The 25,310-nt window shown below is 48.1% G+C and overlaps 6 protein-coding genes across 6 annotated transcripts; 3 read left to right on the top strand and 3 right to left on the bottom strand.

Annotated features, from left to right (window-relative positions):
- Window positions 1-1,024: 1,024 nt before the first annotated feature.
- PEX2_001100 (Male sterility, NAD-binding) lies at window positions 1,025-9,065 on the top strand (the record flags this gene model as incomplete). Its single annotated transcript, XM_016737388.1, has 4 exons — window positions 1,025-2,135; window positions 2,220-2,597; window positions 2,747-5,064; window positions 5,136-9,065. The coding sequence occupies 4 exons, from the start codon at window positions 1,025-1,027 to the stop codon at window positions 9,063-9,065; spliced, it is 7,737 nt and encodes a 2,578-aa protein (XP_016599103.1).
- Window positions 9,066-10,736: 1,671 nt separating this feature from the next.
- PEX2_001090 (uncharacterized protein) lies at window positions 10,737-11,938 on the bottom strand (the record flags this gene model as incomplete). The annotated part of the gene is made up of 3 exons (XM_016737387.1): window positions 10,737-11,334; window positions 11,399-11,747; window positions 11,899-11,938. The coding sequence occupies 3 exons, from the start codon at window positions 11,936-11,938 to the stop codon at window positions 10,737-10,739; spliced, it is 987 nt and encodes a 328-aa protein (XP_016599102.1).
- Window positions 11,939-12,237: 299 nt separating this feature from the next.
- PEX2_001080 (PQ-loop repeat-containing protein) lies at window positions 12,238-13,300 on the bottom strand (the record flags this gene model as incomplete). Its single annotated transcript, XM_016737386.1, has 4 exons — window positions 12,238-12,739; window positions 12,794-13,009; window positions 13,069-13,188; window positions 13,257-13,300. The coding sequence occupies 4 exons, from the start codon at window positions 13,298-13,300 to the stop codon at window positions 12,238-12,240; spliced, it is 882 nt and encodes a 293-aa protein (XP_016599101.1).
- A 644-nt stretch (window positions 13,301-13,944) lies between these two features.
- Window positions 13,945-16,420, bottom strand: PEX2_001070 (Tetratricopeptide-like helical; the record flags this gene model as incomplete). The annotated part of the gene is made up of 5 exons (XM_016737385.1): window positions 13,945-14,186; window positions 14,228-15,283; window positions 15,402-16,066; window positions 16,115-16,265; window positions 16,327-16,420. The coding sequence occupies 5 exons, from the start codon at window positions 16,418-16,420 to the stop codon at window positions 13,945-13,947; spliced, it is 2,208 nt and encodes a 735-aa protein (XP_016599100.1).
- A 1,531-nt stretch (window positions 16,421-17,951) lies between these two features.
- On the top strand, window positions 17,952-21,182 carry PEX2_001060 (uncharacterized protein; the record flags this gene model as incomplete). The annotated part of the gene is made up of 7 exons (XM_016737384.1): window positions 17,952-19,144; window positions 19,191-19,308; window positions 19,362-19,399; window positions 19,466-20,331; window positions 20,384-20,529; window positions 20,597-20,680; window positions 20,745-21,182. The coding sequence occupies 7 exons, from the start codon at window positions 17,952-17,954 to the stop codon at window positions 21,180-21,182; spliced, it is 2,883 nt and encodes a 960-aa protein (XP_016599099.1).
- A 1,999-nt stretch (window positions 21,183-23,181) lies between these two features.
- On the top strand, window positions 23,182-24,321 carry PEX2_001050 (NAD(P)/FAD-dependent oxidoreductase; the record flags this gene model as incomplete). Its single annotated transcript, XM_016737383.1, has 1 exon — window positions 23,182-24,321. One exon carries the CDS (start codon window positions 23,182-23,184, stop codon window positions 24,319-24,321), a length of 1,140 nt encoding a protein of 379 aa, XP_016599098.1.
- Window positions 24,322-25,310: the final 989 nt, after the last annotated feature.

Genomic DNA, 25,310 nt, shown 5'->3' with positions numbered 1-25,310 from the left:
CAATACGATGCATCTAGCTGGTATAAACCAAGGGATAAAAATGAGCGGTGTGAGATAGGTCATTAATTGCATGTCAAGTGAGTTTACGGAGTAAATTGAGAGAATACACATGAAATCCGTCGGGTCCGAGATGAAAGTATGTGATGAGATTCGAGGATGCATGATACAGCCAGGATATTCATGCATAGTAATCCTTACTCCCTCCCACTACCCCACTACCCAGCTCCTCTATACTATTTATTGCCACCTGCAGGATCCTTCTCCTAAATAGAGGTGTGGAGCCGATCTGCAGCTATCCACTTGCTACATGGAAAATCGACAGTCACCCTTCGAAAATTGATTTACCCGTATAATATTTGATACTCTTTATTACATTCTACATAGATTCATATTTGGTTACCGTAGGTGGTTTCGGTCTTAAAAAAAATCGATTTGAGAGCGAAGTTGGGCAAAAAAAAGGGCAGAAACAACAAGAAAAAACATGCGCAGGTACCCTTGCCAGCATCGTGCCAGCAGCGAGGTTAGAGAGATCTAAGAACCTCACAGAGCTTGATCATCCTATAGGAAGGCATGGGAATTTATTCAGCTCGCCTCAAGTGCTCATCGTGCTACTGAAAATCTTGCACGGAGTACTCCGATCTAGCAGCCTAGTGCAGATCATTAGTGTCAATAGTCAGATCTTGTGCATTGGATTAACCCTCTTCTAGGGTAGCCTGCATGGGTTCATGCACCCTTATGTAACACTATGCTATTTGGTGACTTTACTAGCCACGAAACACACACTCAGTTAGTCCGACAAGAATTCTCCATGGGGATGTGTAAACTTTGGTATGTTCATGTGCGAGTTGAGCCCACTGTGGCGTTCATCATGAGATGTATATGATATTTGGAACACAAGGAAATTCACGCAAGTTCTAGTTATAAGAATGCAAATAAATCTCCTTGTTTTTGAATGGAAACAGTCAATAACATTCATCTCGAATTCTCCTCGGCTGGGTGAGTATAGCCAGACATACCATCGAACATGATCCCACCTACCGGCCAGCTGAGTGACATTCCCTCAGATCGTGCCAAATTTTTCTCACAAAATGTGGCAGAAAAGGCTGCGGGCGACATTATTGCCCCATTCACATTACTCGGCAAAACTGGATTGAGTCCGAGTGAAGCTAGAGCTCAGACGGCAGCTCAGTGCAATGTATCCGAGGATATGATCGAGGATTTATTCCCTTGCACAGCTCTGCAAGAAGGCATGATGACCATGACGGTCAAGCGGCCAGGACAATATGTCAGACGCTGGGTGTTTCGCCTGGCAAAGGACGTCGCGATGGATCAGCTTTTTAAGAAATGGGATGAACTTGTTGCACAGCATCCTATCTTGCGGACTCGAATCATTCAAACTTCGAGGCAGACAATGCTGCAGACAATACTTGCACATAAAACACGGTCGTCAACTGCCACGCATCAGGGTGTTGATCAATATATCGCGGAGGACGACACCTGTACTTTCGGATTGGGCACGCCTTTGGTCCGATTCGGCTTGATCAAGGAAACACGAAGTGATCAGCAATTTTTTGTGTTGACCATGCATCACGCAATTGTCGACGGAGGTTCGCTTGTGATGCTTTTCAATGAGATGCAAGTCAAGTTCCATCAGAATTTCATCAAATCCAGGTCAGCGAACAGTGCAACCCCGACTCCTTTCCAGTCCTTCGTGAAGCATCAAATGGAGACGGAGAGCAAGGTTATGAAATTTTGGGAGCGAAAGCTGGAAGGCTCAGATCCAGCAATCTTTCCCAAGCTGCCCTCCCAAAACTACGACCCCAAGGCCAATGAAATCCTGGAATACCGGATGACTGGGGTCCCTCGCCTTCAAAAGAATGGAATTCAACTCTCAACGGCGGTTTGGGCCGCCTGGTCCATTCTTCAAGCATCATACACGCATTCATCAGATGTCGTATTTGGTGTTCCAGTTACTGGGCGACAGAAAATCCCAGTCCCGGGTGTCCAGGAAATGATGGCTCCAACCGTTGCCACCGTACCTCTCCAGGTCCAGATAGATTGGGGGACCAACTTAGGCAAGTTCCTTCAAAAAATACAGTCCCAGGTGACCGATATGCTCCCCTTTGTCCACGTGGGTCTGTAAAATATCCGCCAGATGGGCTCATCCGGGGACCAAGCGAGCCGATTTCAAACAATTCTGGGTGTACAACGCCGCGCAGTGGTGAAACCCCGCGACAACAAAGTTTTCCAGTACGACAGCGAACGCAGCGCTCGAGATCTGGGAGTGTTTAACAGCAATGCTCTGATGATTGAGTGCCAGATCGACGCTGATGGCTTGCATCTACTGATCAGCTCTGATTCTGCGGTGATCAAAAGAGATCAGGTTGTGAGATTGGCGCAACAATTTGAGCATTTCCTACGCCAGATTTGTGACAGGGATTCGCAGTTAATTGAATTAAGGCGTATTGACACTCTTAGTCCCCAGGATGTCCGCGATGTTCAGCGGTGGAACGCAACTCGCCCCGTCAGAGTGAATCGATATGTACATGATCTCATTGCAGAGCACGTCAACGACCGCCCTGAAGCTCCTGCAATCTGTGCGTGGGATGGTAGTTTGACTTACCGCGAACTCGATGACCTGTCAAGGCGACTGCTCTTCATCTTGTGGAACTTGATGTTTGTCGGGGCAAAATTGTACCATTATTTTGTGAACGATCTATGTGGACATTTGTTTCTATGCTCGCAGTGATGAAGACCGGTGCTGCGTTTGTTTTCCTTGACGAAGCACTTCCGTTAGAGCGCATGAGGGAAATTGTCGCGCAAACCAGAGCCCAAGTGCTTCTCACCTCACAGAAGTCTCTTGAAAACGCTTCCGGGGCAGGAGTACCTGTCGTTGTGATGACCGGCGCCGGTGCAGACTGGTTGGAAAATTCCGATGATTCGGTACAAACCCGTCTTGAAACTCTTTCCTCTCAGGGTAGCAGGGGAACCCCTGCGGACTCCCTGTACATTGCCTTCACATCGGGCTCTACGGGGAAACCCAAGGGAGCCGTCATAACGCATAGCGGTTACGCCTCGGTAGCCTGTGCTCACAAAGGCCCCATGGGATTGAATCAGGACTCCCGAATGTTACACTTTGCGTCATACTCCTTCGATGCCAGCAACTTTGAGGCCCTCACAACATTCATTGCTGGTGGATGCCTCTGTATTCCATCTGAAGAAATGCGCAAGAATGATTTGGCGACGGCTATCACCAAACTCCAAGTTAATGCTATGTTTTTGAAACCAACTGTCAGTCGCTTGCTGACCCCGGAGGATATTCCCTCAGTTAAGATTATGCTGCTTGGTGGTGAACCGATTTTGGACAGTGACATTGAATTCTGGAATTCCCACCTGCATTTGAAGATTGTTTATGGTCCCACAGAGTGTTCGGCCATCTGCTGTTGCCTGCCTGATACCACCGAAGCTGACGCAGGTGCCATTGGCCATGGAACTGGGGCCAGCCTTTGGGTCGTGGACCCCTCCGATTATCATAATCTGGCTCCGGTGGGGGCAATTGGCGAGCTTATTCTTGAAGGACCTGTAATCGGCAACGGGTACCTCAATAATGCCGAGAAAACAGCTATGGCGTTCGTGGATCGGCCTAACTGGCATTCTAAGGTTCTCCAGCAGCCATATGATGAAAGCTTCTCTTGGTACCGCACTGGTGACTTGGTTCAATACCGTGAGGATGGCTTGCTCAAATACGTCGGACGAAAAGACCAGCAAGTTAAACTACACGGGCAAAGGTTCGAGCTCGCTGAGGTTGAGATCCATCTCCGCAATGTGTGGAAGGAGGCCAAGGATGTCGTTGCGGCCATTGTTACCCCGGTTGGTGGGAAAGCGACACTAGCAGCTTTTATATGGCTTGAGCGATCACCACAAGACCAACAGGCTATTTGCAGGGATATATTTGCGAGAACTACTTCAGAACAGTTCTCAACAAAGGCCCACGAAACACAGGGCGAGCTGTATAACCTCATTCCCAGCTACATGGTTCCCAGCCTTTTCATTCCATTGCATTTCATGCCACAGAGGGTCTCTGGCAAGATTGATAAAGCACTTCTTTGTTCACATGCCGCAACTTTCACACGATCGGAATTAGAGACTTTCATGGGCACACAGTCAGACAAGCGGGAAGCATCTACATGGGCCGAGGAAATGATTGGCGGATTGATTCATGATCTGCTCCAAAACGACACCACTCCGAGCCCAAACGACAACTTTTTCCGCGTCGGGGGCGATTCAATTGTCGCAATGAAGCTGGTTCAGCGCGTGCGTCGTGCCAAAATGACCTTAAATATCTCTGACATTTTCCAATCACCAAAACTGTGTGATCTTGCACTTCTCATTCAACAGCGGCATGAGAATGCTCGTCCTGCTTCTTCGTTGTTATCGTCCGCTTCATCTACCACTTCATCGCCTTTATTGACTTTGTCTTTGGAATCGTCATGCATAGGCCTTCCACAGTTTATGCCATTCTCAATGGTAAGCACACAGGTTCGGGACGAGGTCTTCGAGGAGGTTTCCTCCCAATGTGGGATCAGCCCGAAGGAGGTTGAGGACATATACCCTTGCACGCCTCTACAAGAAGGGCTGATGTCTTTGAGCATTGGTAACCCCGGCACCTACATTCGACAAGATCGATACCTGCTACCGACGACCATTGACGCTGCCCGTGTAAAGGATGCGTGGATGCAGGTCATTGATGCCAATCCCATTCTGCGAACGCGTATCTATCATCCCAGGAAAGGGGAAAAGGCCTTGCAGATTGTGCTGAACACAACTTTGGAATGGGAAAACTGCGAGGTGGATAGCTTACAAGATATTTCGACCAGCAACGCTGATAGAAAAAGGGCAATGGGTTTCCTCGACCCACTACTACGGCTTACCATGATCAGCGAGCGAAAGACCGACCCATTCCTGCTGGAAGTAACTCTGCACCATGCCCTTTATGACTCTTTGTCCATTGAGCAGAATTTGGTCAAGTCGAAGCATCTTACCGTGGCATACAAGCGCAGCCCCGTCCTTTTGCCCCGTTTATCGAACACATCGAGCGATCGCTGGTTTCAGGGAAATCATTTTGGTCAACACAGCTTGATGGAGCTAATGAAAAGACGGCATTATTCCCTGGTCTTCCCGACGAGAATTATACACCGCGACCTACCGAGAAGATGGAAAGTTCGATACCTGTCCTGCCAGGTCATCAGCAACTTGGTTATACGTTGAATATCCAGTTACGCGCAGCATGGGCGATGACAATATTCCAATACACATCTTCCAATGACGTGGTCTTCGGGGTCACCGTCACTGGTCGCAACGGTGATATCCCAGGACTCGACCAGGTTACAGGGCCAACCTTTGCGACGATACCAGTTCGGGCTATTCGCAACGATTCGAGAACTGTTGACGAAACACTATCCTCATTCCAAAGTCAGATGGTCGAAGCTATTCCTTTCGAACATTGTGGATTGCAGAACATCTCCTCTATCAACAAAGATGCAGCAATGGCATGTGGCTTCCAGACATTGCTCATCATCCAATCGGCAGTTGGCAAGCAAAAAGACAACCGTGGAGAGAAAGTGATATTTTCATCACCAGTGGCCAAAAGCCCACAAGAAAACTCTCAAGCTGACACTTACGCCTTGACGATTGAATGTGCGCCACAGGGTGATAGCATTTCTGTGAGAGCTATCTTCGACTCAACTCTGCTTCCGATTAATACAGTTAAGCGACTACTGCTATTGTTCTCACATGCATTCCATGAGATGACCCACAACCCCTCCCGCCCAATGGGAGGAATCAGCATGATCAGCAAAGAGGATCAAAGCCAGCTGTCCATTTGGAACTTGACTTTGTCGGAGAAGCCTGTTCTGGAAAACCTTGAACGAAGATATTCCTCTGTGCATGACCTCATCCAGCGCCAATGCCACGCCCATCCCAGTGATCTCGCTGTTTGTGCGTGGGACGGCAATTTGACATACGACCAGCTCGATCTACAGTCATCTATCTTCGCAGGTCATCTTGCTCAAAACATGAAAATTGGACCGGAGGTTATTGTACCATTGTGTTTTGAGAAGTCCCTGTGGACAACCGTGGCCATGTTGGGCGTTATGAAAGCCGGGGCTGCCTTTGTTCTCCTGGATCCCTCCTCGCAGCCTGCTCACAGAATGCAAGGCATATGCAAACAAGTCAAGGCCTCGTTTGTCATTTGCTCCAGAAGCAATGTTTCAAATTTCGAACAGACTTCAAATATTACTCCCATTGTTTTGGATGGGCACACTCTGGACACTATGCAGAGTGCACAAAATTCCACCCCGGAACATATCCTGCTTTCTCCCTCGCACGAGAATTCCCTGTACGTGGTGTTCACCTCTGGATCAACCGGTCAACCCAAAGGGATAATTATCGAACACGGCGGGTATGCAACATCTGCATTAGCTCGCCAGAGCACCCTGGGTCTCCACAGGGGATCACGGGTATTGCAGTTTGCCTCTTACGCTTTCGACGTGAGCATTGAAAACACTCTCGATACGTTGATCACCGGCGGCTGTGTCTGTGTCCCGTCTGAATCTCAGCGCAAAACAGACTTCGCCCGGATCACCGACGAGTTCCAGGTCACTTATGCAGATTTGACGCCTTCAGTGGCTCGACTACTCAGCCCCAGTGACATTCCAACCGTTGAAACCATGGTACTGGGTGGAGAGGCAATGGCCAGCGAAGATGTTAACAGATGGGCAACTCAAGTCCGCCTTGTCAACGCTTATGGTCCAGCGGAGTGTGCCGTGACTGCTACTGTGCAACACGTCCAAGCGACAAGTGCCTGCAGCAATGCAGATGCAACCAACATCGGACGGGCATTCCCGACGGCTGGAACTTGGGTTGTCGACCAATCTGACCACAACAAACTCGTCCCCATTGGAGTCACGGGGGAGTTAGTGATTGAGGGGCCTCTCGTCGGCCGCGGGTATTTGAACGGTGGAAATGAAACATCCCGATCAACTTCCTTCCTGCAAGATCCACCAGCGTGGAGAAGTCAATTTTCCTCTTCCATAGGAAAAATAAGCACACGGATGTATTGCACAGGTGATTTGGTCCAATACAACGCTGATGGATCTTTGAAATATCTTGGCCGGAAAGATCAACAAGTGAAGATCTATGGACAGCGTATCGAGCTGGGAGAAATTGAATCTCAGCTTCGTGTCGCGTTCCCCTCAGCCATCGACGTACTTGTGGACGTTGCAGTCACTAGCAAAAACCCACGACCCTCTCTCATATCCTTCATCAGCTATCCAGGTACGAAAGAAGAAGCTGAAAGCTGCGGAGACACCACGATACTACCGTCAACGCCGCTCTTCCGAAATTCGGTCGCAGAAGCAGAGGTCAGACTCCATGAGCTCCTTCCGCGATATATGATGCCAACGGTCTTCATTCCCGTGCGAAGCATTCCCCAAACTGCAGCGGGCAAGGCCGATCGTCGGACACTATGTCAAGCGGCCTCTGGTCTATCTCTGGAAGAAATTGAGAGTTACATGACGTCCCGGGACGAAGTGCGAGCTCCATCTACCGCAATGGAAAAGGCATTGCAGGTCTTGTGGGCCAAAGTTTTGGGGGTTTCACCGGAAACGATCAATGCCAGCGACGGGTTCTTCCGTGTTGGTGGAAACTCGATCTTAGCCATGAAGCTTGCGGGGCTCGCCAAATCGGAGGGAATCAAGTTGTCAGTTCCTGATCTCTTTGAGAACAAATCTCTGGAAACATTAGCATTTGAACTCGATACTTCCGTACATGCCGAGGCTAACGCAACCGTACCATTTTTCGACTGGGACCTGGAGGCTGCGATTCCTGAGAGTCTGGATGACGAGTTGCAGCTTTGTCTTACGGATGGACTCCACCGACAGAATGAGCCCACGGTCGACAAAAGAGGAATCGAAATTATCCTTACTGGCTCAACTGGCCATCTAGGTGGTGAAATCCTTCGTCAACTCGTCGGTCGCGCCGATATTCGTTGCATTCATTGCGTCGCTGTCCGGAGACCAGATCAACTCGCCATTCCGAATTGGTCGGCCCAAGACAACTTCGATTGGAAGACTTTGTTTGATCAAAAAGTGAAGGTCTATCAAGGCGATCTTTCATTGCCGCGTGTCGGCCTTTCCGAGGATGAGGAAACTATCTTATCAAATTGCCGAGCCATAATTCATTGCGGTGCCCTTGTATCGTTCGTCAGAAGCTACGATCTCATGCGAGATATCAACGTTGGCTCAACGAGATACCTCGCAGGGTTGGCAGTCAAAGCGTCGATGGCGTTCCATTTCATCTCAACTGTCGGAGTCAACTGTGCTCCCGGACAAGAGCACGCAATTATTGAGGAGACTTCGGTGGCAGAAGCTCACCCACCTTCCGATGGTGCAGGTGGGTATATTGCCAGCAAATGGGTCAGTGAAGTTTTCCTCGAGCGAGTCAGTGCCCGATATGGTTTACCCGTCTCCATCCACCGGCCATCCAATGTCGTTGGACCCAATGCCTCCAAGGATGATATTATCAACAGTTTGTTGGATACGTGTCGCCGGATAGGAATGGTACCTAGACTCCCGGGCTGGACAGGCTATTTCGACTTGATTAGTGCTGAGGCAGCTGCGTCAAACATCGTCAGCTCTATTGAGGAGAGTATCCAGGTCAACCACGGCATCGACAGTATTGGCAGTGTACAGTACCGACATGAGTCCGGTGGCGCAGTCATACCTGTTGATGCTTTGAATTCGGTCATCGAGAAGACTGAGGGCAGACCCATTCGTCTTGTGGATTTGGATGAATGGATGCAAGATGCTCGGTCTAATGCGGGCACGTCCGATCTTGTGTTGGAGTTCCTGGAAATGAGGAAGGGGAAAGGAGTCTGCATGCCGCTGATCCGCAACAATCGAACGGCTTGGTTCTCTGGTGGAGCGACCCCAGGGGGTATTTTGGGAAAGGGGAAATTGTCGGGGATGAAAGGAAGGCAGATGCGTGAAGTGATTTCCTCTGTATAGATATTTATATAAGTATCTTTGACTCTTGTCGGGTCTCTGATTATACATAGAAACGTCAATTTGCACATTTTGAGGCGTTTTCACCTGGATTCTAGCCATAACACCAATGAAGGGGCAAGTATCTAGAAACAGGCTATCTAAAATGACCTTGAAAATGAGGTCAAGAAGCTGCATAAGCCCACTATTCTTGACAGTATTTGAAAACTTGATCATAAGATTAGTCCTAGGATGGTAGTGATATCAAAACTATAATGGTTTCGTGTTTGCTAGTAGACGATCGGGCTGTCAAATTTGAGAAAGTGAAATGATTTAAAGAGGAGATGAGGGACATGTATGTATGCATACATGTACATACATAACTAACTTGAATGTATATCTCCTTCCCAAAAGGGTAATAGTGACACGCACCTGCCTATATTCCTCCAGGTCTTCTCCTCATCTTCTCTCTCTTTTTCTTCCATTTCACTTTTCTCTCCAACTCGGTCTTTTGCCTCTTAATCTCCTCACTCTCTTTCATTCTTCTCTTAACCCTCCCTCTATTTCCTCTTTTCGATCCGCCCTTTTGTCTCACCCCTGAGGATTGGGAAGTTACGCCGGAGCCTCCGTGCAAAACGGAAGAGTGATCATGTCGAGAAACAGACCCGGTTTACGGCATTGTTACCGTGCGGAAAAGCATGCGCGTCTACAAATATTCTATACACATAGAGCTGGTATCGATCGGGCTCCCCGTGGTGCGAAGAGATATTCTTACTTGGGATCATCAACATGGTCAAAGTCAAGCCAATATCAGATCCCGCTTAACCATGGAGATGCTATCGTAAATCGATCCACCAATACAGTATCGCCTACATTCCTCTAACGTCTATTCGTCGACCACAAAATGCAAATACGGCAGCTGGATCGCAGACTCGTATCCCGGCCACCTATTCCTGACCTGGTCGCAAGTCACAAGAGAGAACAAACATGTCTCATGAGAGATGGGGTGGAAGAGTTTCGCCTCTTCCGCTTGTAGGAGACGGTCTTGAGCGAACTGATACACCTCGCCGAGCGGAAAAGTGGCAATACAACTATAAGCATCATGACCCATCTGGGTGCCACTTGTATCAGCCACCAAGCCCGTGAAATTTCGGTTCTGGTGGGCCCAAAATGGGACTACGCAGTATGTCGCTTGGTCCCTGTGGAGGGCAATTCTCACGAAATGTTTGGCATCTGGAGTGGTCAATGACACCCATAGCTGAAAATATTCCGACGTCTTTATGTCCGTTGTTTTGGGTGCATTTTGTATGTTCGTTTTTTTGCATCCACTGAATCGAACATTTTCGATATCATTAGCCACAAACTGCAGAATTTCTGTAAGCAGCGCAATGCACACAAAATCAACGTTCGATGTTTAATCAGTGATACAGAATGGTCGGCAAGGCTTAACCGGACACATGGGGTTGCCTGTGGCTCACATAGATATCTCTTCACAACAACCGTCTTGAGCGGCTTTTATGTAAATATAATAGGGAGGTCCATTAAACCATAAGGTAATACACCTTCTGAACACCCGATCTAGGATCATAACATTCTCCACAGGAATCTGGCATGTCCAGAATCCAGCCCTAGGGGTTATGACGACCGCCGCATATTGTTTATATCATGAATTCTTCGTGTCCAATGGTAATCAATCTACCTCTTGATCCCGATGACTCGCTGGATAGCTTCATCATTGCTCATAGCCGAGTCAATAACACCAGCCACCTTGAGTACATCAACAACACCTCCAATAATCTTATCATCAACGCCGCGGGTGGCATTGGTGAACTTAACATCCTTAAGCCACTCCTTCGCATCCTCCTCAATATAATTGCAACCAAGTTCACCAGTACCCAAAAGCTTCACGACCTGCGTCGTATCAGCCTCGAACTGCTTGATTCCCTGATCCAGCGCCTGGAAGAGACTCTCCAATCTCTGGTCTTGCTCGGGGTTAGGGAACAGTGCCGTAGAAGCGACAATCATCCACGAAGGCCACGGTGTGAAAATCTCGCCAATCTTCTTGAGCGGCGGGTTCGGCTTCTCAGATGTAGGATGAAAGTACGGCTTCGTGGTAAATTCCTCCCACATAAAGAACTCAGCCGATGGGTTCGCAGCCTGGTCGGGCTTTGAGGCATCGAGGCCGGAAACACCATCTCGCAGAGGTCCGAAGGGTCCCAGAGGAACGGTGGTCAGGGAGTCCGCTTTCCAACCTTGCTGCTGAGCAAGGACGAAGGACATAATATGAGAGCCGCTGTGGGTAGATGTGTTAGTCTCTGCAATGCTATACTCGCTATGCCTCAATGTTGATGGCTTACCTTCCAAGCCGGCTAACTCCAACCCTCTTATCCTTCAGATCCGACACTCCATTAATCTCATCTCGATTGCGCCCAGTGACTATGGCCCAGCGCAGAGGGTTGTCCACCCAGTGGCCGACGACCTTGTATCCTCCATCTGCATCTGCGGAGGTCTGACTTGCTTGCTGCTTCCCGGCCAAGCCTGCGACCCACCCTTCTGTCAAACCGATGGCAATGTCGATTTCATTTCCGCGGAGAGATGTAATCATATGACCTGTCCCGGATGGGAAGGGAGTTGCGGCGATTTTGAATGGGAGAGAGGCAACAGCCGGGGAGCGGAGGGCGAGATGGAGTGGGGTTAGGTAGTGCTCTAGTAGACAACAAACGCTTATCGTTAGCTATATTCTGTCCAACATAAAACAGGAATGGCCGGCAGGCTTCGTTGGGACAGATCGAGTAGCTTGGACACGGTAGTACTGTTTTGCAGCTGATGCTGAAGCCCTAGAGGGGGGATGACGTACCGGGCACATAGCCAATGCGGATTGTGGGAAGGTCAGACATTGTGTAAGTCCCGGCTGTGTGAATGCTTCGGATAATAAACAGAGACAGTAGAGCTGGGTTGCGTTGGGAAGATTTTGAGGCAGATGTTGCAGCAGCGCGGCATTCGGAGTGACGCGGGGCAAGCCCCTCACCAGACGCGCGCAATCGCAATCGGAGATATACCGCGCAATAATTTTTTCTTGATGAAACATCATAGTATTGACATTATCTCATTCAAATTACAGATCTATAATGCTGTTTGCCGATGCTAGTTATCTACATAAATATTGAGTCTAATCCAAGTTCATCATCCCAGGTGATCAGTCCATGCGGATATCCTTCTCGTGATGACCCCAGCGGCCGCTGTGCTCCATAGACTCGCCTGCGGTCTGGGAGGTGGCACGGGAGTGTGAAGTGGAGAGAGGGTTGGAGAACGAGGCGGAAAGCGAGTTGGAGTGGGAGTGAGACGGAATCTGAGAGGGGGCGTTTCGAGTGAAGTAATAAAACTGGAAGCCCAGGTAGAAGTCGCACACGCACTGGAAGATACCACAGAGCTTGAACGCCCATGGGATGGTCTCTGTGCTGTTGAAGAAGTAGCTCATCTTCATGGTATCACCAAGAATCCATGCCGCAACAACGGAGAGTCGGAAGCCCTTGCAGGAGCCGGATCGGTGGTTGGCGACTATTTGAGGGAGAGGGAGGGTAGCTTCGACGGCGAGTCCGAGGTAGCCAATGAGGCTAATATAGAATGACGATTCAGCGACCGGGGTCAGGTGGATGACAGACAATATTCCGACGAAGTAAGCCAAAGACATCCAGTATCTTTGAGGATCAGTAATGCTTAAATCGATGTGGTTAAGAGGGGCCGAAACTTACGGTTTAGTGGCCCTCCACTGCCAAAACTCGTAGGGCCTTGAGGATGAACCATCTGAGTTACCACCGCTGAAGGGTGTGTGCTCAATTCCATTCCGCACCCCGGCGGAGGGCCGATTATCGAGTGCAACCTTGAGCATCGTGACCTGCACCACGATCATAACAATTGCTTGTGTCAACAAAGTGCTTGAGTAATGCTCGCCAAACCAATAGAAAATCCTAAGAGTGTCAACACTTTGCAATCTCGAATTTGGCCGCGCCGTTGATCGGAATCTTACTTCAGGATCGACGAAACCAGCATAATCAAAGGAATGTCCAAAGAGAAGCCCGCAGAGCTTCTTGTGCGATGAATGCTGAGGATCTGGTCGGCATAGGACGTGATAGGCGAGCTTATAAGGCTGTATACAAGCTTAGGTTAGCACTGGGAACTTGCGGATCCATTGGGAGCTCATTCACGCTCACGTACAAGAAAGGTGCGGCATAGTCAAAGGCGATCTGGAAAAGAGACATGGCGGGTGACGGGGGTGTGCGCGGTCGCTATAGTTGAATAAAATCAACAGTCTGGTCGACGCGATTGCGTGAGAAGTGTCTTGTAAAAATTTGCGACAAAAGAAAAGCTGTCGACACTCAACGAAAGTCAAAGAGGGAAAAAAAGGGTACAAGCTTCGGGACACACGACTCGATGCGGCTTGGCTTTTTTGCCTGACCCCCGGGTGCCCTGGATTATGTCAGCGTGCCGATCTCCACCTGCGGCAGGGCCCTGGGGCTGGTGGAGTCGTGGCGTTGTTGAAGCCAATGAGATTAATGTGCTGATATTAAATTCGTCATTTGTCTATCTTGGACGTTTACAGTATGACCATGGGAATATAGATCGATGAGATACTTATGTTGTAGGTATATTCCAAGGTTGAAGGGTATTTCCAGATTTGGATACGCAATTCGACATAGGTACCTGACATCACGATGAATCATCGATAAAAAAAAAGTACAAAACGATAACTGGACAATTCTCTTAGCCCACTTTCTGAAACAATCCACGTTTGTGCTTTTCCTAGCAGATTCCACTGAGCGTTGATCTCTCCCGAACGCCCAAAATGACCTTGTTTGGCAAGGAACCCGCGAAGGAAATGGAGCTCGAGGACCGTGAACGTCAGCTACGAAGTCGTGAATTGGACCTTGACTTCGAAAAGCAGGAGCTTGGAATTAAAGACGACAAATCCAAGCTCGAAAAGAATGAATTTGAACTCAAGGAGAAGATAAAAAAGCTCAACGAGTTGGAAACCGAATTCCAGCACCATGGACCCGATATAATCAGGCTGGCGATATCCAAGAAGTTCAGACGTGGTATGATAGGCACAAAGGAACACGAGCTCATCAACAGCAGAGCGGGTTTTTCCTGACATGATGACCTAAGAGTATGAGCAAGGTTGTCCATACTACTCAGAGTGTCCGGATGCTCTGGTCCTAAGACCTGCTTGCGGGTATCCATGACTTGCACTTCTAGCTCTTCGGCTTCCTTCCATCGGCCCTGTTCCCAGTGGGTAAAGGCTAGATTATTCATGCTAGTCAGAGTCTTGGGATGCGCTGATCCTAAGACCTGCTTGTGGGTATCCATGACTTGCACTCCTAGCTCTTCGGCTTCCCCCCATCGGCCCTGATCCCGGTAGATTGAGGCTAGATTATTCATACTAGTCAGAGTGTCTGGATGCGCTGATCCTAAGACCTGCTTGTGGGTATCCATGACTTGCACTCCTAGCTCTTCGGCTTCCCCCCATCGGCCCTGATCCTGGTAGATTGAGGCTAGATTATTCATGCTAGTCAGAGTCTTAGGATGCTCTGGTCCTAAGACCTGCTTGTGGGTCTTTATCACTTGTAACTGTAGTTCTTCGGCTTGCTTCCATTGGCCTCCAAGGATATATGCTACCCCAAGCATTTCAAAGCTATCTAGCGTCTTTTTATTATCTGGACCGAACAATTTTGCCTGCCCAATTGCTGCTTTGTGGGCCATTCTTCGGCTGTCGACAAAATTTCCTCGGGTGAGGGCAAACGATGCTGCCTGCTGAAGCAGTGAGATCCATTCTCCTAACAAGTCTTTTGTATCTGGCTGGTGTGCAACTGCATTTTGCACGTGAGCAAATAGTAATTGGCACCTTGGCCAGTTCTCAAATGTGCCTAATGGGAATTTGCTGTAAAGGATTCGGATGAACTGTCCCTGCCATTTTTCAAGCTGTCCATGCGCCCTGAGCCATTCCTGCATAGCAAGTTGGACAAGGCGGTGCATCTCAAACTTTGTTTCGTCCGGACTGATGGATATCAGCAAGTATTCCTTTAACACCAATATATCGTCCTCAAATTTGTCAACAACGCTGTCACTTGCGCTGCTTTCCCCATCACTGGCATCCATTCTCAGATCCTCGTTGGAGACAGAAAAAATCGCATATTTTGTGTTTCGTCTCCTTCTCATCTCGAAGAAGACTGTCGGAAATTCCTTGCCTATCAAAAAAGCTCATGAGAGACAACAAATCCGCCGCAGATGGGCTTCCTTGTAGGATATAATCGAATGATATTTGCCAGGTGATAAGGATAGAGTTTTTGGCTTCCCGGTCTCTACGAAGCTGCCCCCCTTCGTATTGAAGAAGACTTGTCTTCTGGTGGTCGCTTCTTCGAAAAGTTTCCAAATATTGTGTGACTGATAGGCGCGGTAATCGTTGCTTGATATAGGCCGCGGCTTGCACAATCGCAAGCGGCATGAACTCGAGAGCCGCAGTCAGTTGAATGACGTCTTCACTGGCAGCTTGCGCTCCAAGCTTCTTTTCAAAGAGTGTTATTGCATGCGTTTCGTCCATCGGTTCAACTGGGATGATATCACTATCTTCCACCATGCGTGATACCACGCGTCTGCTCCGACTTGTTATGATGATTAAGCCATTTAGATTCTCTTGGAGGTATGCCCAGATAGATCGTCCTGGCGTCCCACTCTGGTCATTCCCTAGGCCGTCCGGTACGACCGGTGAAGGGGTATGTAGTGATTTCTCATCATCCAGATTGTCAAGGATGAGGACCCATTTCCCTTTCCTCTCGTCATTAAGCCAATCATGAAGGAGTTTGAATACGTTCGCCTCGGGATCCTGCCGACCGGGTATCCTAAGTCGATCGGCAAGGTCTCTACAGCTTTGCTCGATGCGAGTTGCATTGCTGGCGTGAATCCAGAGAACCCATGTCTCTGGCGATTGATCTCGAACTCGATAACAGTATTCGATAGCAAGTTGCGATTTTCTTCTTAGTAATTAGCATTGGTTACCGCGCTGGCCTTTCTGAGCTCACCCAACACCACCTAGGCCGACAAGTGCGATCCGAGATCCCGGTACAGAGCCTTTTTCATGTATCTGATCGAATAGCGTTCCACGGTCGACAAACTCTGGGTCGCGACGGAACGGCACGGTCGATAGAGGAGTTGGTGGAGTTTCTGGACGCACTAAGCGGGGAAGCGGGCATCAGGAAATTGACCTGGTCTATTGAGACTTTGTGAAACTTACCTGGGGGAAGATGGAACTGCGCATTCACCGTGCCATTCAAAATACTTGTCTGGATCCCTGAGTTTACCCCACCAAACGATGTAGAAGTGGCCATTGTCATGCAAATGTTGTACAATGTCCATGTTTTGGGCAGAAGTCCTCAACCCAGGGGTCATCTTCAGCCACTATCAGGTGACCTCACACTCCTGTCCTTATCAGGTATTCTTTTCTATATTTAGGAGCATGCCCGAAGGCATGGTCCTTTCATAATGATGTACTATTTAATCACGTCTCTGATATAGTTTCCGACAGTCGGTTTTTACGCGCACCCCATCCATTATATATCTCTGCATTTAGCTGTATATATTACACCGTCAGTGCATTGAATACATGTTAAATTTGGCATAAATAGATAGAAAATTAGCCAATGAATTCAATGAATTCATATTTGGTATAATACCCTTTTGCCCAACCCGTAGCAAGCAATCTCCTAGGCATAGAGGGGAGCAAGTTATCTTTGATTGAGTACATCCTATACAGCGCATAGCTCTCTTAAAATACACCTAGTCCGCCTCAATCATACCCATTTTTACTAATTCTAGGTATAGCTTTAATAATAATCTTCAATACACCAACAGGGCGCAGTAGGGCTCAGACCGGGTGAACACAGACGTCAATCCTCCACCCCATGTTCTTTAAATACTCTCCTATAATACCACCGATATGTACGGGCGGTATCTTATACGCATTATTAAGACACCCTCTTTAAGAAAAAAAAGAAATCGACATTAGGGTGATTAGGGGGATAACCAACCAAAATGCAGAGTTGTCGCGGGACTCGGAACTGTCGAAAAAAAGAAAGGTCCTGCCCGGGTTCGAACCAGAGTTTGTGGTATTTTCTGGTCATTTTTGAGACTCTATAGTTCTACATATAAATCCTAGTCTTTAAACCTCATTACCGATTTCTACCTTTTACCCTAGATATTATTTTTTTCTACTTTCTTTTTATTCCAAATGGACAAAAAAAGAGAAAGGTCCTACCCGGGTTCGAACCGGGGTTGGTGGTATTTTTTTTGGGAAATCAGTTCACCTCAAAAACCACAGTCATGACCGCTAGACCATAAGACCGAATCCTTATGTAAGCCTTTCACCGAAACAAGACTAGAGGACTTCAAAATGCATATCCATGTAATTTCTCAACTCGTTATTTATCGACCAGTGTATGTCCCTTCCTGATTAGAAAAATTTCCTCATTAAGGGCAACCAACTGTTGTTGCTTATCGAGATGCAGGGCTAAGCTTGTTTACTTTCTAACTAATAGGTACGAAATGAATTTTTATCACCCCCCCAAAGACCCCCATTAGCAGACAATGGACATGAGTTAGTATACAATTGTGATGAGGTAGATAGATATTCGGGTTCGGGTTCGGATCAAATCATGTAACTTAAGCTTGGAATTGCGTGGAACTTGGAGCTAGTTAGTTATGAGATAGTACTTTGTATGGCGGGGATGGTAACCGAGTGACGCGATTCGGCGCCATGTTCGCGCCAGTGCGGACGTTCCGATAACCCGCACATTTATTCGTTCTTTCCTGAGCTCGAGTTTACCAAGGTCTCAAGCCTATAGCGCCACTTCGGAGACATACATGGCGATCAAGAACGGCTTCCTGCCTTTGGAGGCACCTCGTGATTTTGCACAATCCTCCATGTCTCGTTGTCTTCGTCATGGAAGACTAGTACTGGGAACCCTCGTGCTGGCAGCAGGCCTGGTAATGCTGATTCAAACTAAATATCTCGCTGATATCACTACATCCAATAGTACTGGCCGAGAGGCATTTTATGAAGGGCTGAACAAATGTTATGAAGCTAGGTATCAGTATAAGGAACCTCAATCAACAGAGGAACGGGAAAACCCACGGTGGAACTCAATCTCCGGCCAGCAGAGGCCGATCCTGATCCAGAATGCAACGCTTTTCGACGGCGAGACGGTACTTGCAGAGACAGTTGATATCACACTCGAGGCAGGCGTGATTCGCTCTGTTTCAGCTGCAACCTTGAACCACCAAGCTCCCAAGGATGCTCAAGTCATCAACGCCCATGGAAGATTTGTCACCCCCGGATTGGTGGATATGCATTCGCATCATTTGTTACTCCCATTCCCCAAGCTTCCATCTACCAGCGACGTCAATGAGCGCCCAGTCCTAGGACCCATTACTCCGTTTGTTCGCTCATTGGATGGATTCAAGCCATATGATCCAGCGATCCAGATCATCGCATCCGGTGGTGTCACTTCTTCCTTGGTTCTACCAGGATCGGCAAACATTATCGGCGGCGAGGCATATCTGGTAAAGAACTTGGCGACGCCAGGTCCAAATGCCGAGCCTGTAGTCGATGAACTACTGCTTGATTATGGTATCCCAGAGAAGAGCCGAAAGAGATATTTGAAAATGGCTTGTGGAGAGAACCCCAAGGGCATCTATAAGAATACCCGGCTTGGTCTCGTGTGGCTTTTACGCAAACATCTCGAGGAAGCGCGACAGTTGCAAGAGCGCCAATCTGCCTGGTGCCGGACGGCGACTAGTATTGACAAGGCCAGCTTTTCCCAGTCTAGACAGATTTCACAGTTCCTCAAAGAGGAAGGCAGCCGACCGGAGTCTTTTGAACTTGAAACTTCTCTTGCACTTCTCAGAGGGGATCTCAATGTCAATGTGCACTGCTATGAGCCAGAAGATCTTGAGCGCATGTTGTCAGTGCTTCATGAATTTGGCATCCATCCTAGGGCTTTCCATCATGCACTGGAAGCGTGGGAAGTACCTGAATTGTTGAAATCCCTAGAGGAGTATGTTTTATTCTTCTTATCAGTTTCATTTGCTGACAGATCTCAGAAACATCACTATTGCCACTTTTGCAGAAAACGCGCTTTACAAAGCCGAGGCATACGGGGCCAATTTACGGGGGCCTAAAATCTTGGCTGATCATGGTGTCCAAGTTGCACTGAAATCGGTATGAAATTGCTCATATTGTCGAGCGATATTTAATTCTGCTAACATGAAAAGGACCACACTGGCGAGGGAAACTATGCAAAATACCTTGTGTGAGTGGACTGAAAGGACTACATTCAACCTTTGACCTAGAAATTATCTAACCTGATGTCTTACAGTTACCAGGCGGCAGTTTCCCACTCGTTTGGTTTGTCTGAAGAAAAGTCTCTTCAAGCGGTGACATCTGTCCCTGCTAGATCTATTCAACAGGATCATAGAATTGGATATGCCCGTCCAGGATATGATGCAGACCTCGTTATCTGGGATGATCACCCGCTCCAAGTTGGTGCAACCCCAACTCAGGTATTCATTGATGGTCGGCCTGTTCTGAAGAATGATAATTCTCACGAATGGAATAATGGAACATCTGGCTTCAGCAAGCCACTGGCCCCCCAAATCCGACCATCTCTTGAGACAGTTCAGAAAGAAGATATCTGTACCAAGATTAAACACGTCGGTTCACGGATTCTCTTTACTGGCATTCAAAAAGTATTGGTTGATACACACAGTCCATCTACTAGTGCCACTAACGACCTCGTTATGCTGGTCGAAGATGGTCAAGTCAAGTGCCTTGATACGAAATCCTCGTGTCTCTCCGGCGAGATTCACGAAAATACCGCACATATCGCTTTGAATAACGGCCACGTTCTGCCTGGCCTGGTAGCCTTTGGCAACAAACTCGGAATCCAGTCTATCCCGTCTGAATCCTCAACTGGGGATGGCTTAGCTTCGAAAAATGGGGATGCACTGAAGGAAGAAAAGACACTCCACTTCGCTAAGTACGGCGTGCACCTTGACGGCAGGGGACTCGCAAGGGCTAGGATTGGAGGCGTCACACGAGCTATAACTGCCCCTCTTCATGGTGCCGGTGTGGTTCAAGGTGTCAGCGTTGGACTGCGGACGAGCAAGGATGCCACGATTCTTGATAATGGTATCTGGAAGGATGATGTGGCACTCCACCTCGTGATAGGTCAAGCTGCTAGAAGTAGGAAATTTGCTTCCCATATTCAGGATCAAGCTAATATGGGTTCCTTTAGGTGATGAGACCCCGACTGTCTCTTCTGGGATCGAGAGACTGCGTCAGTTGCTTCAAGCGGGCCAAGATGCCGCCCCCGGGAGCACCAACATCTATGCTCGGGCTGCAAACGGCTCACTCCCTGTTATTGTACAGGCATTCAATGAGGTAAGCTCCACTTATACCTCTGCACCCTTGACAACCCTCTTCAAAAGAACTAACTCAATAACATCAGGATGACATTGCGCAATTGATCCTGGTCAAGCGTGAGTTCCAATCAGTCAACCTGATCGTATACGGCGCCCACGGTGCTCCATTGGTAACATAACCTCGTCTCATCTAAATTCGGTTGCCATATTCATACTAACTCGAATGTTCTGTAGGTTGCCAAGCCTCTCGCCGAAGCAGGAATTCCTGTCATTCTCACTGGTAATCGTGGAGCCCCTGATACTTGGGAGAAGAAGAACTCCCTCGCAGGTCCCCCATTGACAGAGAGCCCTGCGAAAATTCTATCCGATGCCGGTGTCCTGCTTGCCCTGGCTGTGAAAAGTGATTCAACGATCCATGGTCTGGCACAGGAAGCTTGGTGGGCAGGGAAGTATGCCGGTCTAACCGATCAGCAGACCATTGCCCTTGTTTCAACCAATTTTGATCTTATCCTTGAAGGTCAATCGAAAAAGGTCCAAGAGGGAGCATTGGTTGGGGACTTTGTCGTCTGGGAGGGTGATCCCCTGAGAGGAGAGGGTTCCGTTGTTGCTTCTTTCCAGGACGACGGAAAGATTGCCGATTGCTGGCCTGATACCGTTGGTGCTATTTTGTAACCACAAGGTCATTGGCATTGGATATAGTATTTGTTGTCTAGAGGCATATATGGACGACTGTTTATTGTTTGTTTGTGTCAATTTCACTTTCAGTGTTTTGAACTGGATATATATCCACCACATCCACCTCGCGATAGACGAAATTCACACATTATTTACATTTTAACAGCAGAAGCAACCCAACCCAAGCAATTTAGATAGCTATAGGATAGTACTTTGTGCATATGTAAGTAGTATCTCGATTATGGCTACTCAGATGGAAACTTCCCCTCACTGTTAGGAAGGGGCTGCTCCACCTGTGCTTTGAAATGTTAGAGCGGCCATTACACCGGCTTCTCACCTAAAACGGCAAAGCTCCCTTCCTTACCAACCTTAGCGTAACAATGACATCCTATCTAATAGTTTCCACAGCCTCTCTAGCACGTGAGCGCATCTGCTTCTCATAAGCCCTGATGGCCATCAGCAGCTGACTTGATAGTATCTGCGAGTTGACAGGCGTCTACAATGGCATGATTAACTCCCTCGCCGCGATCTGTTCCAGTTAGCCTGCGTCCGCTTCCCTACAGGCGAATAGACAATATGCTTACAGATCACTATAAAAAGGGCCGAATTGCCGATCAAAGTGCAGGTACCGTCTCAGTTGTCTCATACAACGGATTGCCAGTCAACTAGATTGACCTTAGTAATGACGGTGTTCCCAGGTAGCGCCTGTACTATATCCCGCATACTAGGGAAGAATGGTCTGCTTTTCTGCTTGAACACATCAAGCAATGGCTGTTTTAGCAGCTCCTCATTCACACGTTGAGAATGGAAACCTGAAACCTGTTGAACAACTAGCTGGGCAATATTTTAATTTATATACTGGCTGGTAGACCGGCCCATTTCCAGTGTAGATCCTTTCTCCTGCTTTTCTAATTGGGATATTTCAGATGCCGAATCTCTCGATATCAAAAAAGGGATATTCAATGTAAAGCACCTCAGGGGGCTACGGTTNGGGGGGGGGGGGGGGGGGGGCTAGAACTAGTATGTCTGAGGAAACGGGAGAGAAAAAACAGTGAAAAAAAATTTGCAAGCGGGAACCCCCCGTTTTAGCAGATAAAGGACTAAAAATGGCCTATACGAGTAAAAGACGAGTACGGAGTATAAAATAGCCTATTCTTAACTAGACCACGGAGTAATTTTCCTGCCAAGCCCTCCTCTTCCGCTGACAAAGCGGCAAGTGTAGGAGAGATTCCAAGGTTGTTACAGCTGGCTCTTCATCACTTCGACGATAACTCGGCCTAATTTCCCAGTTCCACCAGAGAGAGACTGTAAGAATAGCCATTTAAGCTGTTGATTGAATAGAACCGGTCTTGAATCAAGTCACAGTTCTCTTTGAGGGTGGTACCTCAACTATGTTTCTGTTGGTTGGAACAGAGCTTCTATAGTTTCTTTCTCCCTAAGCTAAACCACTGCTCCACAAACTTGTATGAACCAATAGCGCGTAACGACACATAATTATTCAGGAGATACAAACGCGTGATAAGCAATTTTACTACTCCGTAACGGATCTTCAATTTGCACCTAACCAGCAGTCGGTACTTCGGCGGCCGCTATCGCCGGACGGTGACTAACTATAGGAATTTTAAGTTCCAAGGTCAAGTACGGAGTAAAATTAATTAAGTGAAGTGAAGTTAATCAGTCGCAGCCTTGTCGGGGCGGCCGCCGGCGGCCGCCCGCGGTCGCTCTGAAGACGAACCTTGGCAGAGAGATAGATTCTTAGCAATCAACAACCATCTACTCCGTACTCGAGAGAATTTCAAAATTTTCACCTCAATTTACGCAATAGGATAATGCATCGGTTAAACTCTCTTATAAATATGGTTCCCAATACTCATTCCATCCTTTTCTAACATTTTACAAAAAAAGCCTCCGTTGCGCTTCGTCACCATCCTTTTATATTTGATCTTCTCGTTCTTGGATAATCCCCTCAAACAACGAATACGACAATTTGTGCGTAATGGGTAGAGCAACCGTCGTGATTGTCGGCGCCTCCCACGCTGGACTTGGAGTTGCAAATGAGCTCCTCAAAACCGACTCCGATAAAGTTAAGGTCGTCCTGATCAATCCATCAGAGAAGCACTACTTCAATATTGCCGCCCCACGAATTCTCGCCAAGCCTCAGTTCTTCCAGCCAGAACAATATCTTCTCCCCATCGAAAAGTCATTTGCCCGTTACCCAAAGGAGTCGTTCAAGTTTGTTAAAGGAGAAGCAACTAGCATTGATATCGCCTCAAAGTCAGTCAAGGTTTCATCGCTGCAATCGGCCCTTGTCTACGACTATCTTGTCATTGCATCCGGCAGCACGACAACTTCCTCAGTACAGGGGGAGCTGGCTCCTTTCAAGCCGCTCGGCAATCAAGATATCGATGCCTCCATTCGCTCGATACAAAAGGTCATCTCCGAGGCAAAAAGTGTCATCATCGGTGGCGCAGGCCCGGTTGGTGTCGAATTTGCTGGCGAGCTTGCAGAGGCTTTCAAACTCAAAAAGGGCTCTTCGATCACTATCATTTCAGCGACGAAACATGTCTTGCCTATGTTAAAGGAAAAGGGCAGCCTTATGGCGGAGAAGGTCCTTGCAGAAAAGAACGTCAAGGTGATCGCCTCACGAAAGGTGGCGAATGCTGTGCGTAACACTTCGGGAACCACAGCTCAGTGGATTGTCAGCTTGGACAACGGCGAGCAGCTTGAAGCAGACGCATATATCTCTACCACGGGAGTGATACCAAACAACCAGTTTGTCCCAGCAGAATTTCTCTCCGCGGATGGCTGGATCGCGGTGGACGACAAACTGTGCGTTAAGGGAGGGGATGGCTCGATCTATGCACTTGGAGACATTACCACACAACCACTGCGCACGGCGATAAAGGTTGCAGAGCAGGTCCCTGTGGTTGTGGCCAATCTCAAGGTTGCAATCCTTGGCAAGGGAAAGCATTCTACCTACTCCTCCAATCCGTCTTTGATGATGATTGTGCCGATTGGAGAAAGTACGGGCACGGGTCAGATGTTCGGATGGAAACCTTGGGGAATCATGGTATCAAAGATCAAGGGAAAGGATTTCTTTGTTTCGAAAGCTGCCGGGATGCTTGGCATGAGCTGAACATTCCCTATTTCCTACTCATGTATGCCTATTCAATAACTACGTAATTTGATCAAATATAATGCTGTCTCCCTCTTAAAATTGCTTTTCATTAAAGAAAGCTTAAGTTGTTCGGATTTCCGAGGGGATGTCTCAAACATAGGCATATCGTCAACACTAGTAGCTAGTTGTGTTTTGGACATGAAGGAATGAACGGCGATTTTGCTCCCCGTTTTTTTCCTGGCTTGGTGAGCCAGCTTCCTTGGTATCGACGTAGACAGTATGAAGGCACCGTGGCGAACCTGCCACATATACATATTCATCGGAACGGTGCACACTAGCCAGGGGGCCGCTTAAGAGTAAGGAATATATATAACGGAACATTTCCAAGCGAACTACCCGATTAGGTAGATATGGAACAATCTTGTTCCGACGCCCCCGGGGCCTGAAGCATCTTTTATGGAAGACCAAAGGTTCGTCAAGCCCCACCAATTGAGAAATCAAGAAGTTACGATTAACAGACCAACGTGATAATGGCCACAACTTCTGGCTTTGGAAATCAGACGGGTGCTGGATCAGCACCACGAACTTGTATTCCGTGCAAGTCTAGCAAGAAGAAATGTGACAAGACTCTACCGATGTGTGATCGCTGTTCCAGGTATTGTGCTTGTCACCGCCCAGGTTGTGGAGCAAGTTTTCACGGGAACTGATCATATTACTAGGCTTGATCTCCCTTGCACATATGATGACGCAGCGGAGACAGTGCAAGATATTACAGCCAAATCTCAAGCCATCCTTGACAGGCTGGAGAGGCTCGAGTCGCGTGTATTTGCATCTGAAGAGCAGCAAACCACCGTGGCACCCGATCATCGCGCCAACTCCAACATTGAGGTCAAGGAAGCGCAAGAAAATATTTGGCAGTTGAAACCTAGCCTACTTCATCCGTCCTACTTGGGAATGATAGCAGCAATGAATTTAGCCACGATCTTAGAGGAGAAAAGCACTACGGC

The sequence above is a fragment of the Penicillium expansum genome (assembly GCF_000769745.1).
Source record: "Penicillium expansum strain MD-8 chromosome Unknown contig3, whole genome shotgun sequence".
NCBI lineage: Eukaryota > Fungi > Ascomycota > Eurotiomycetes > Eurotiales > Aspergillaceae > Penicillium > Penicillium expansum.
Note: the sequence above shows the minus strand (reverse complement) of the source record. Positions and strands in the feature narration are given on the sequence as shown.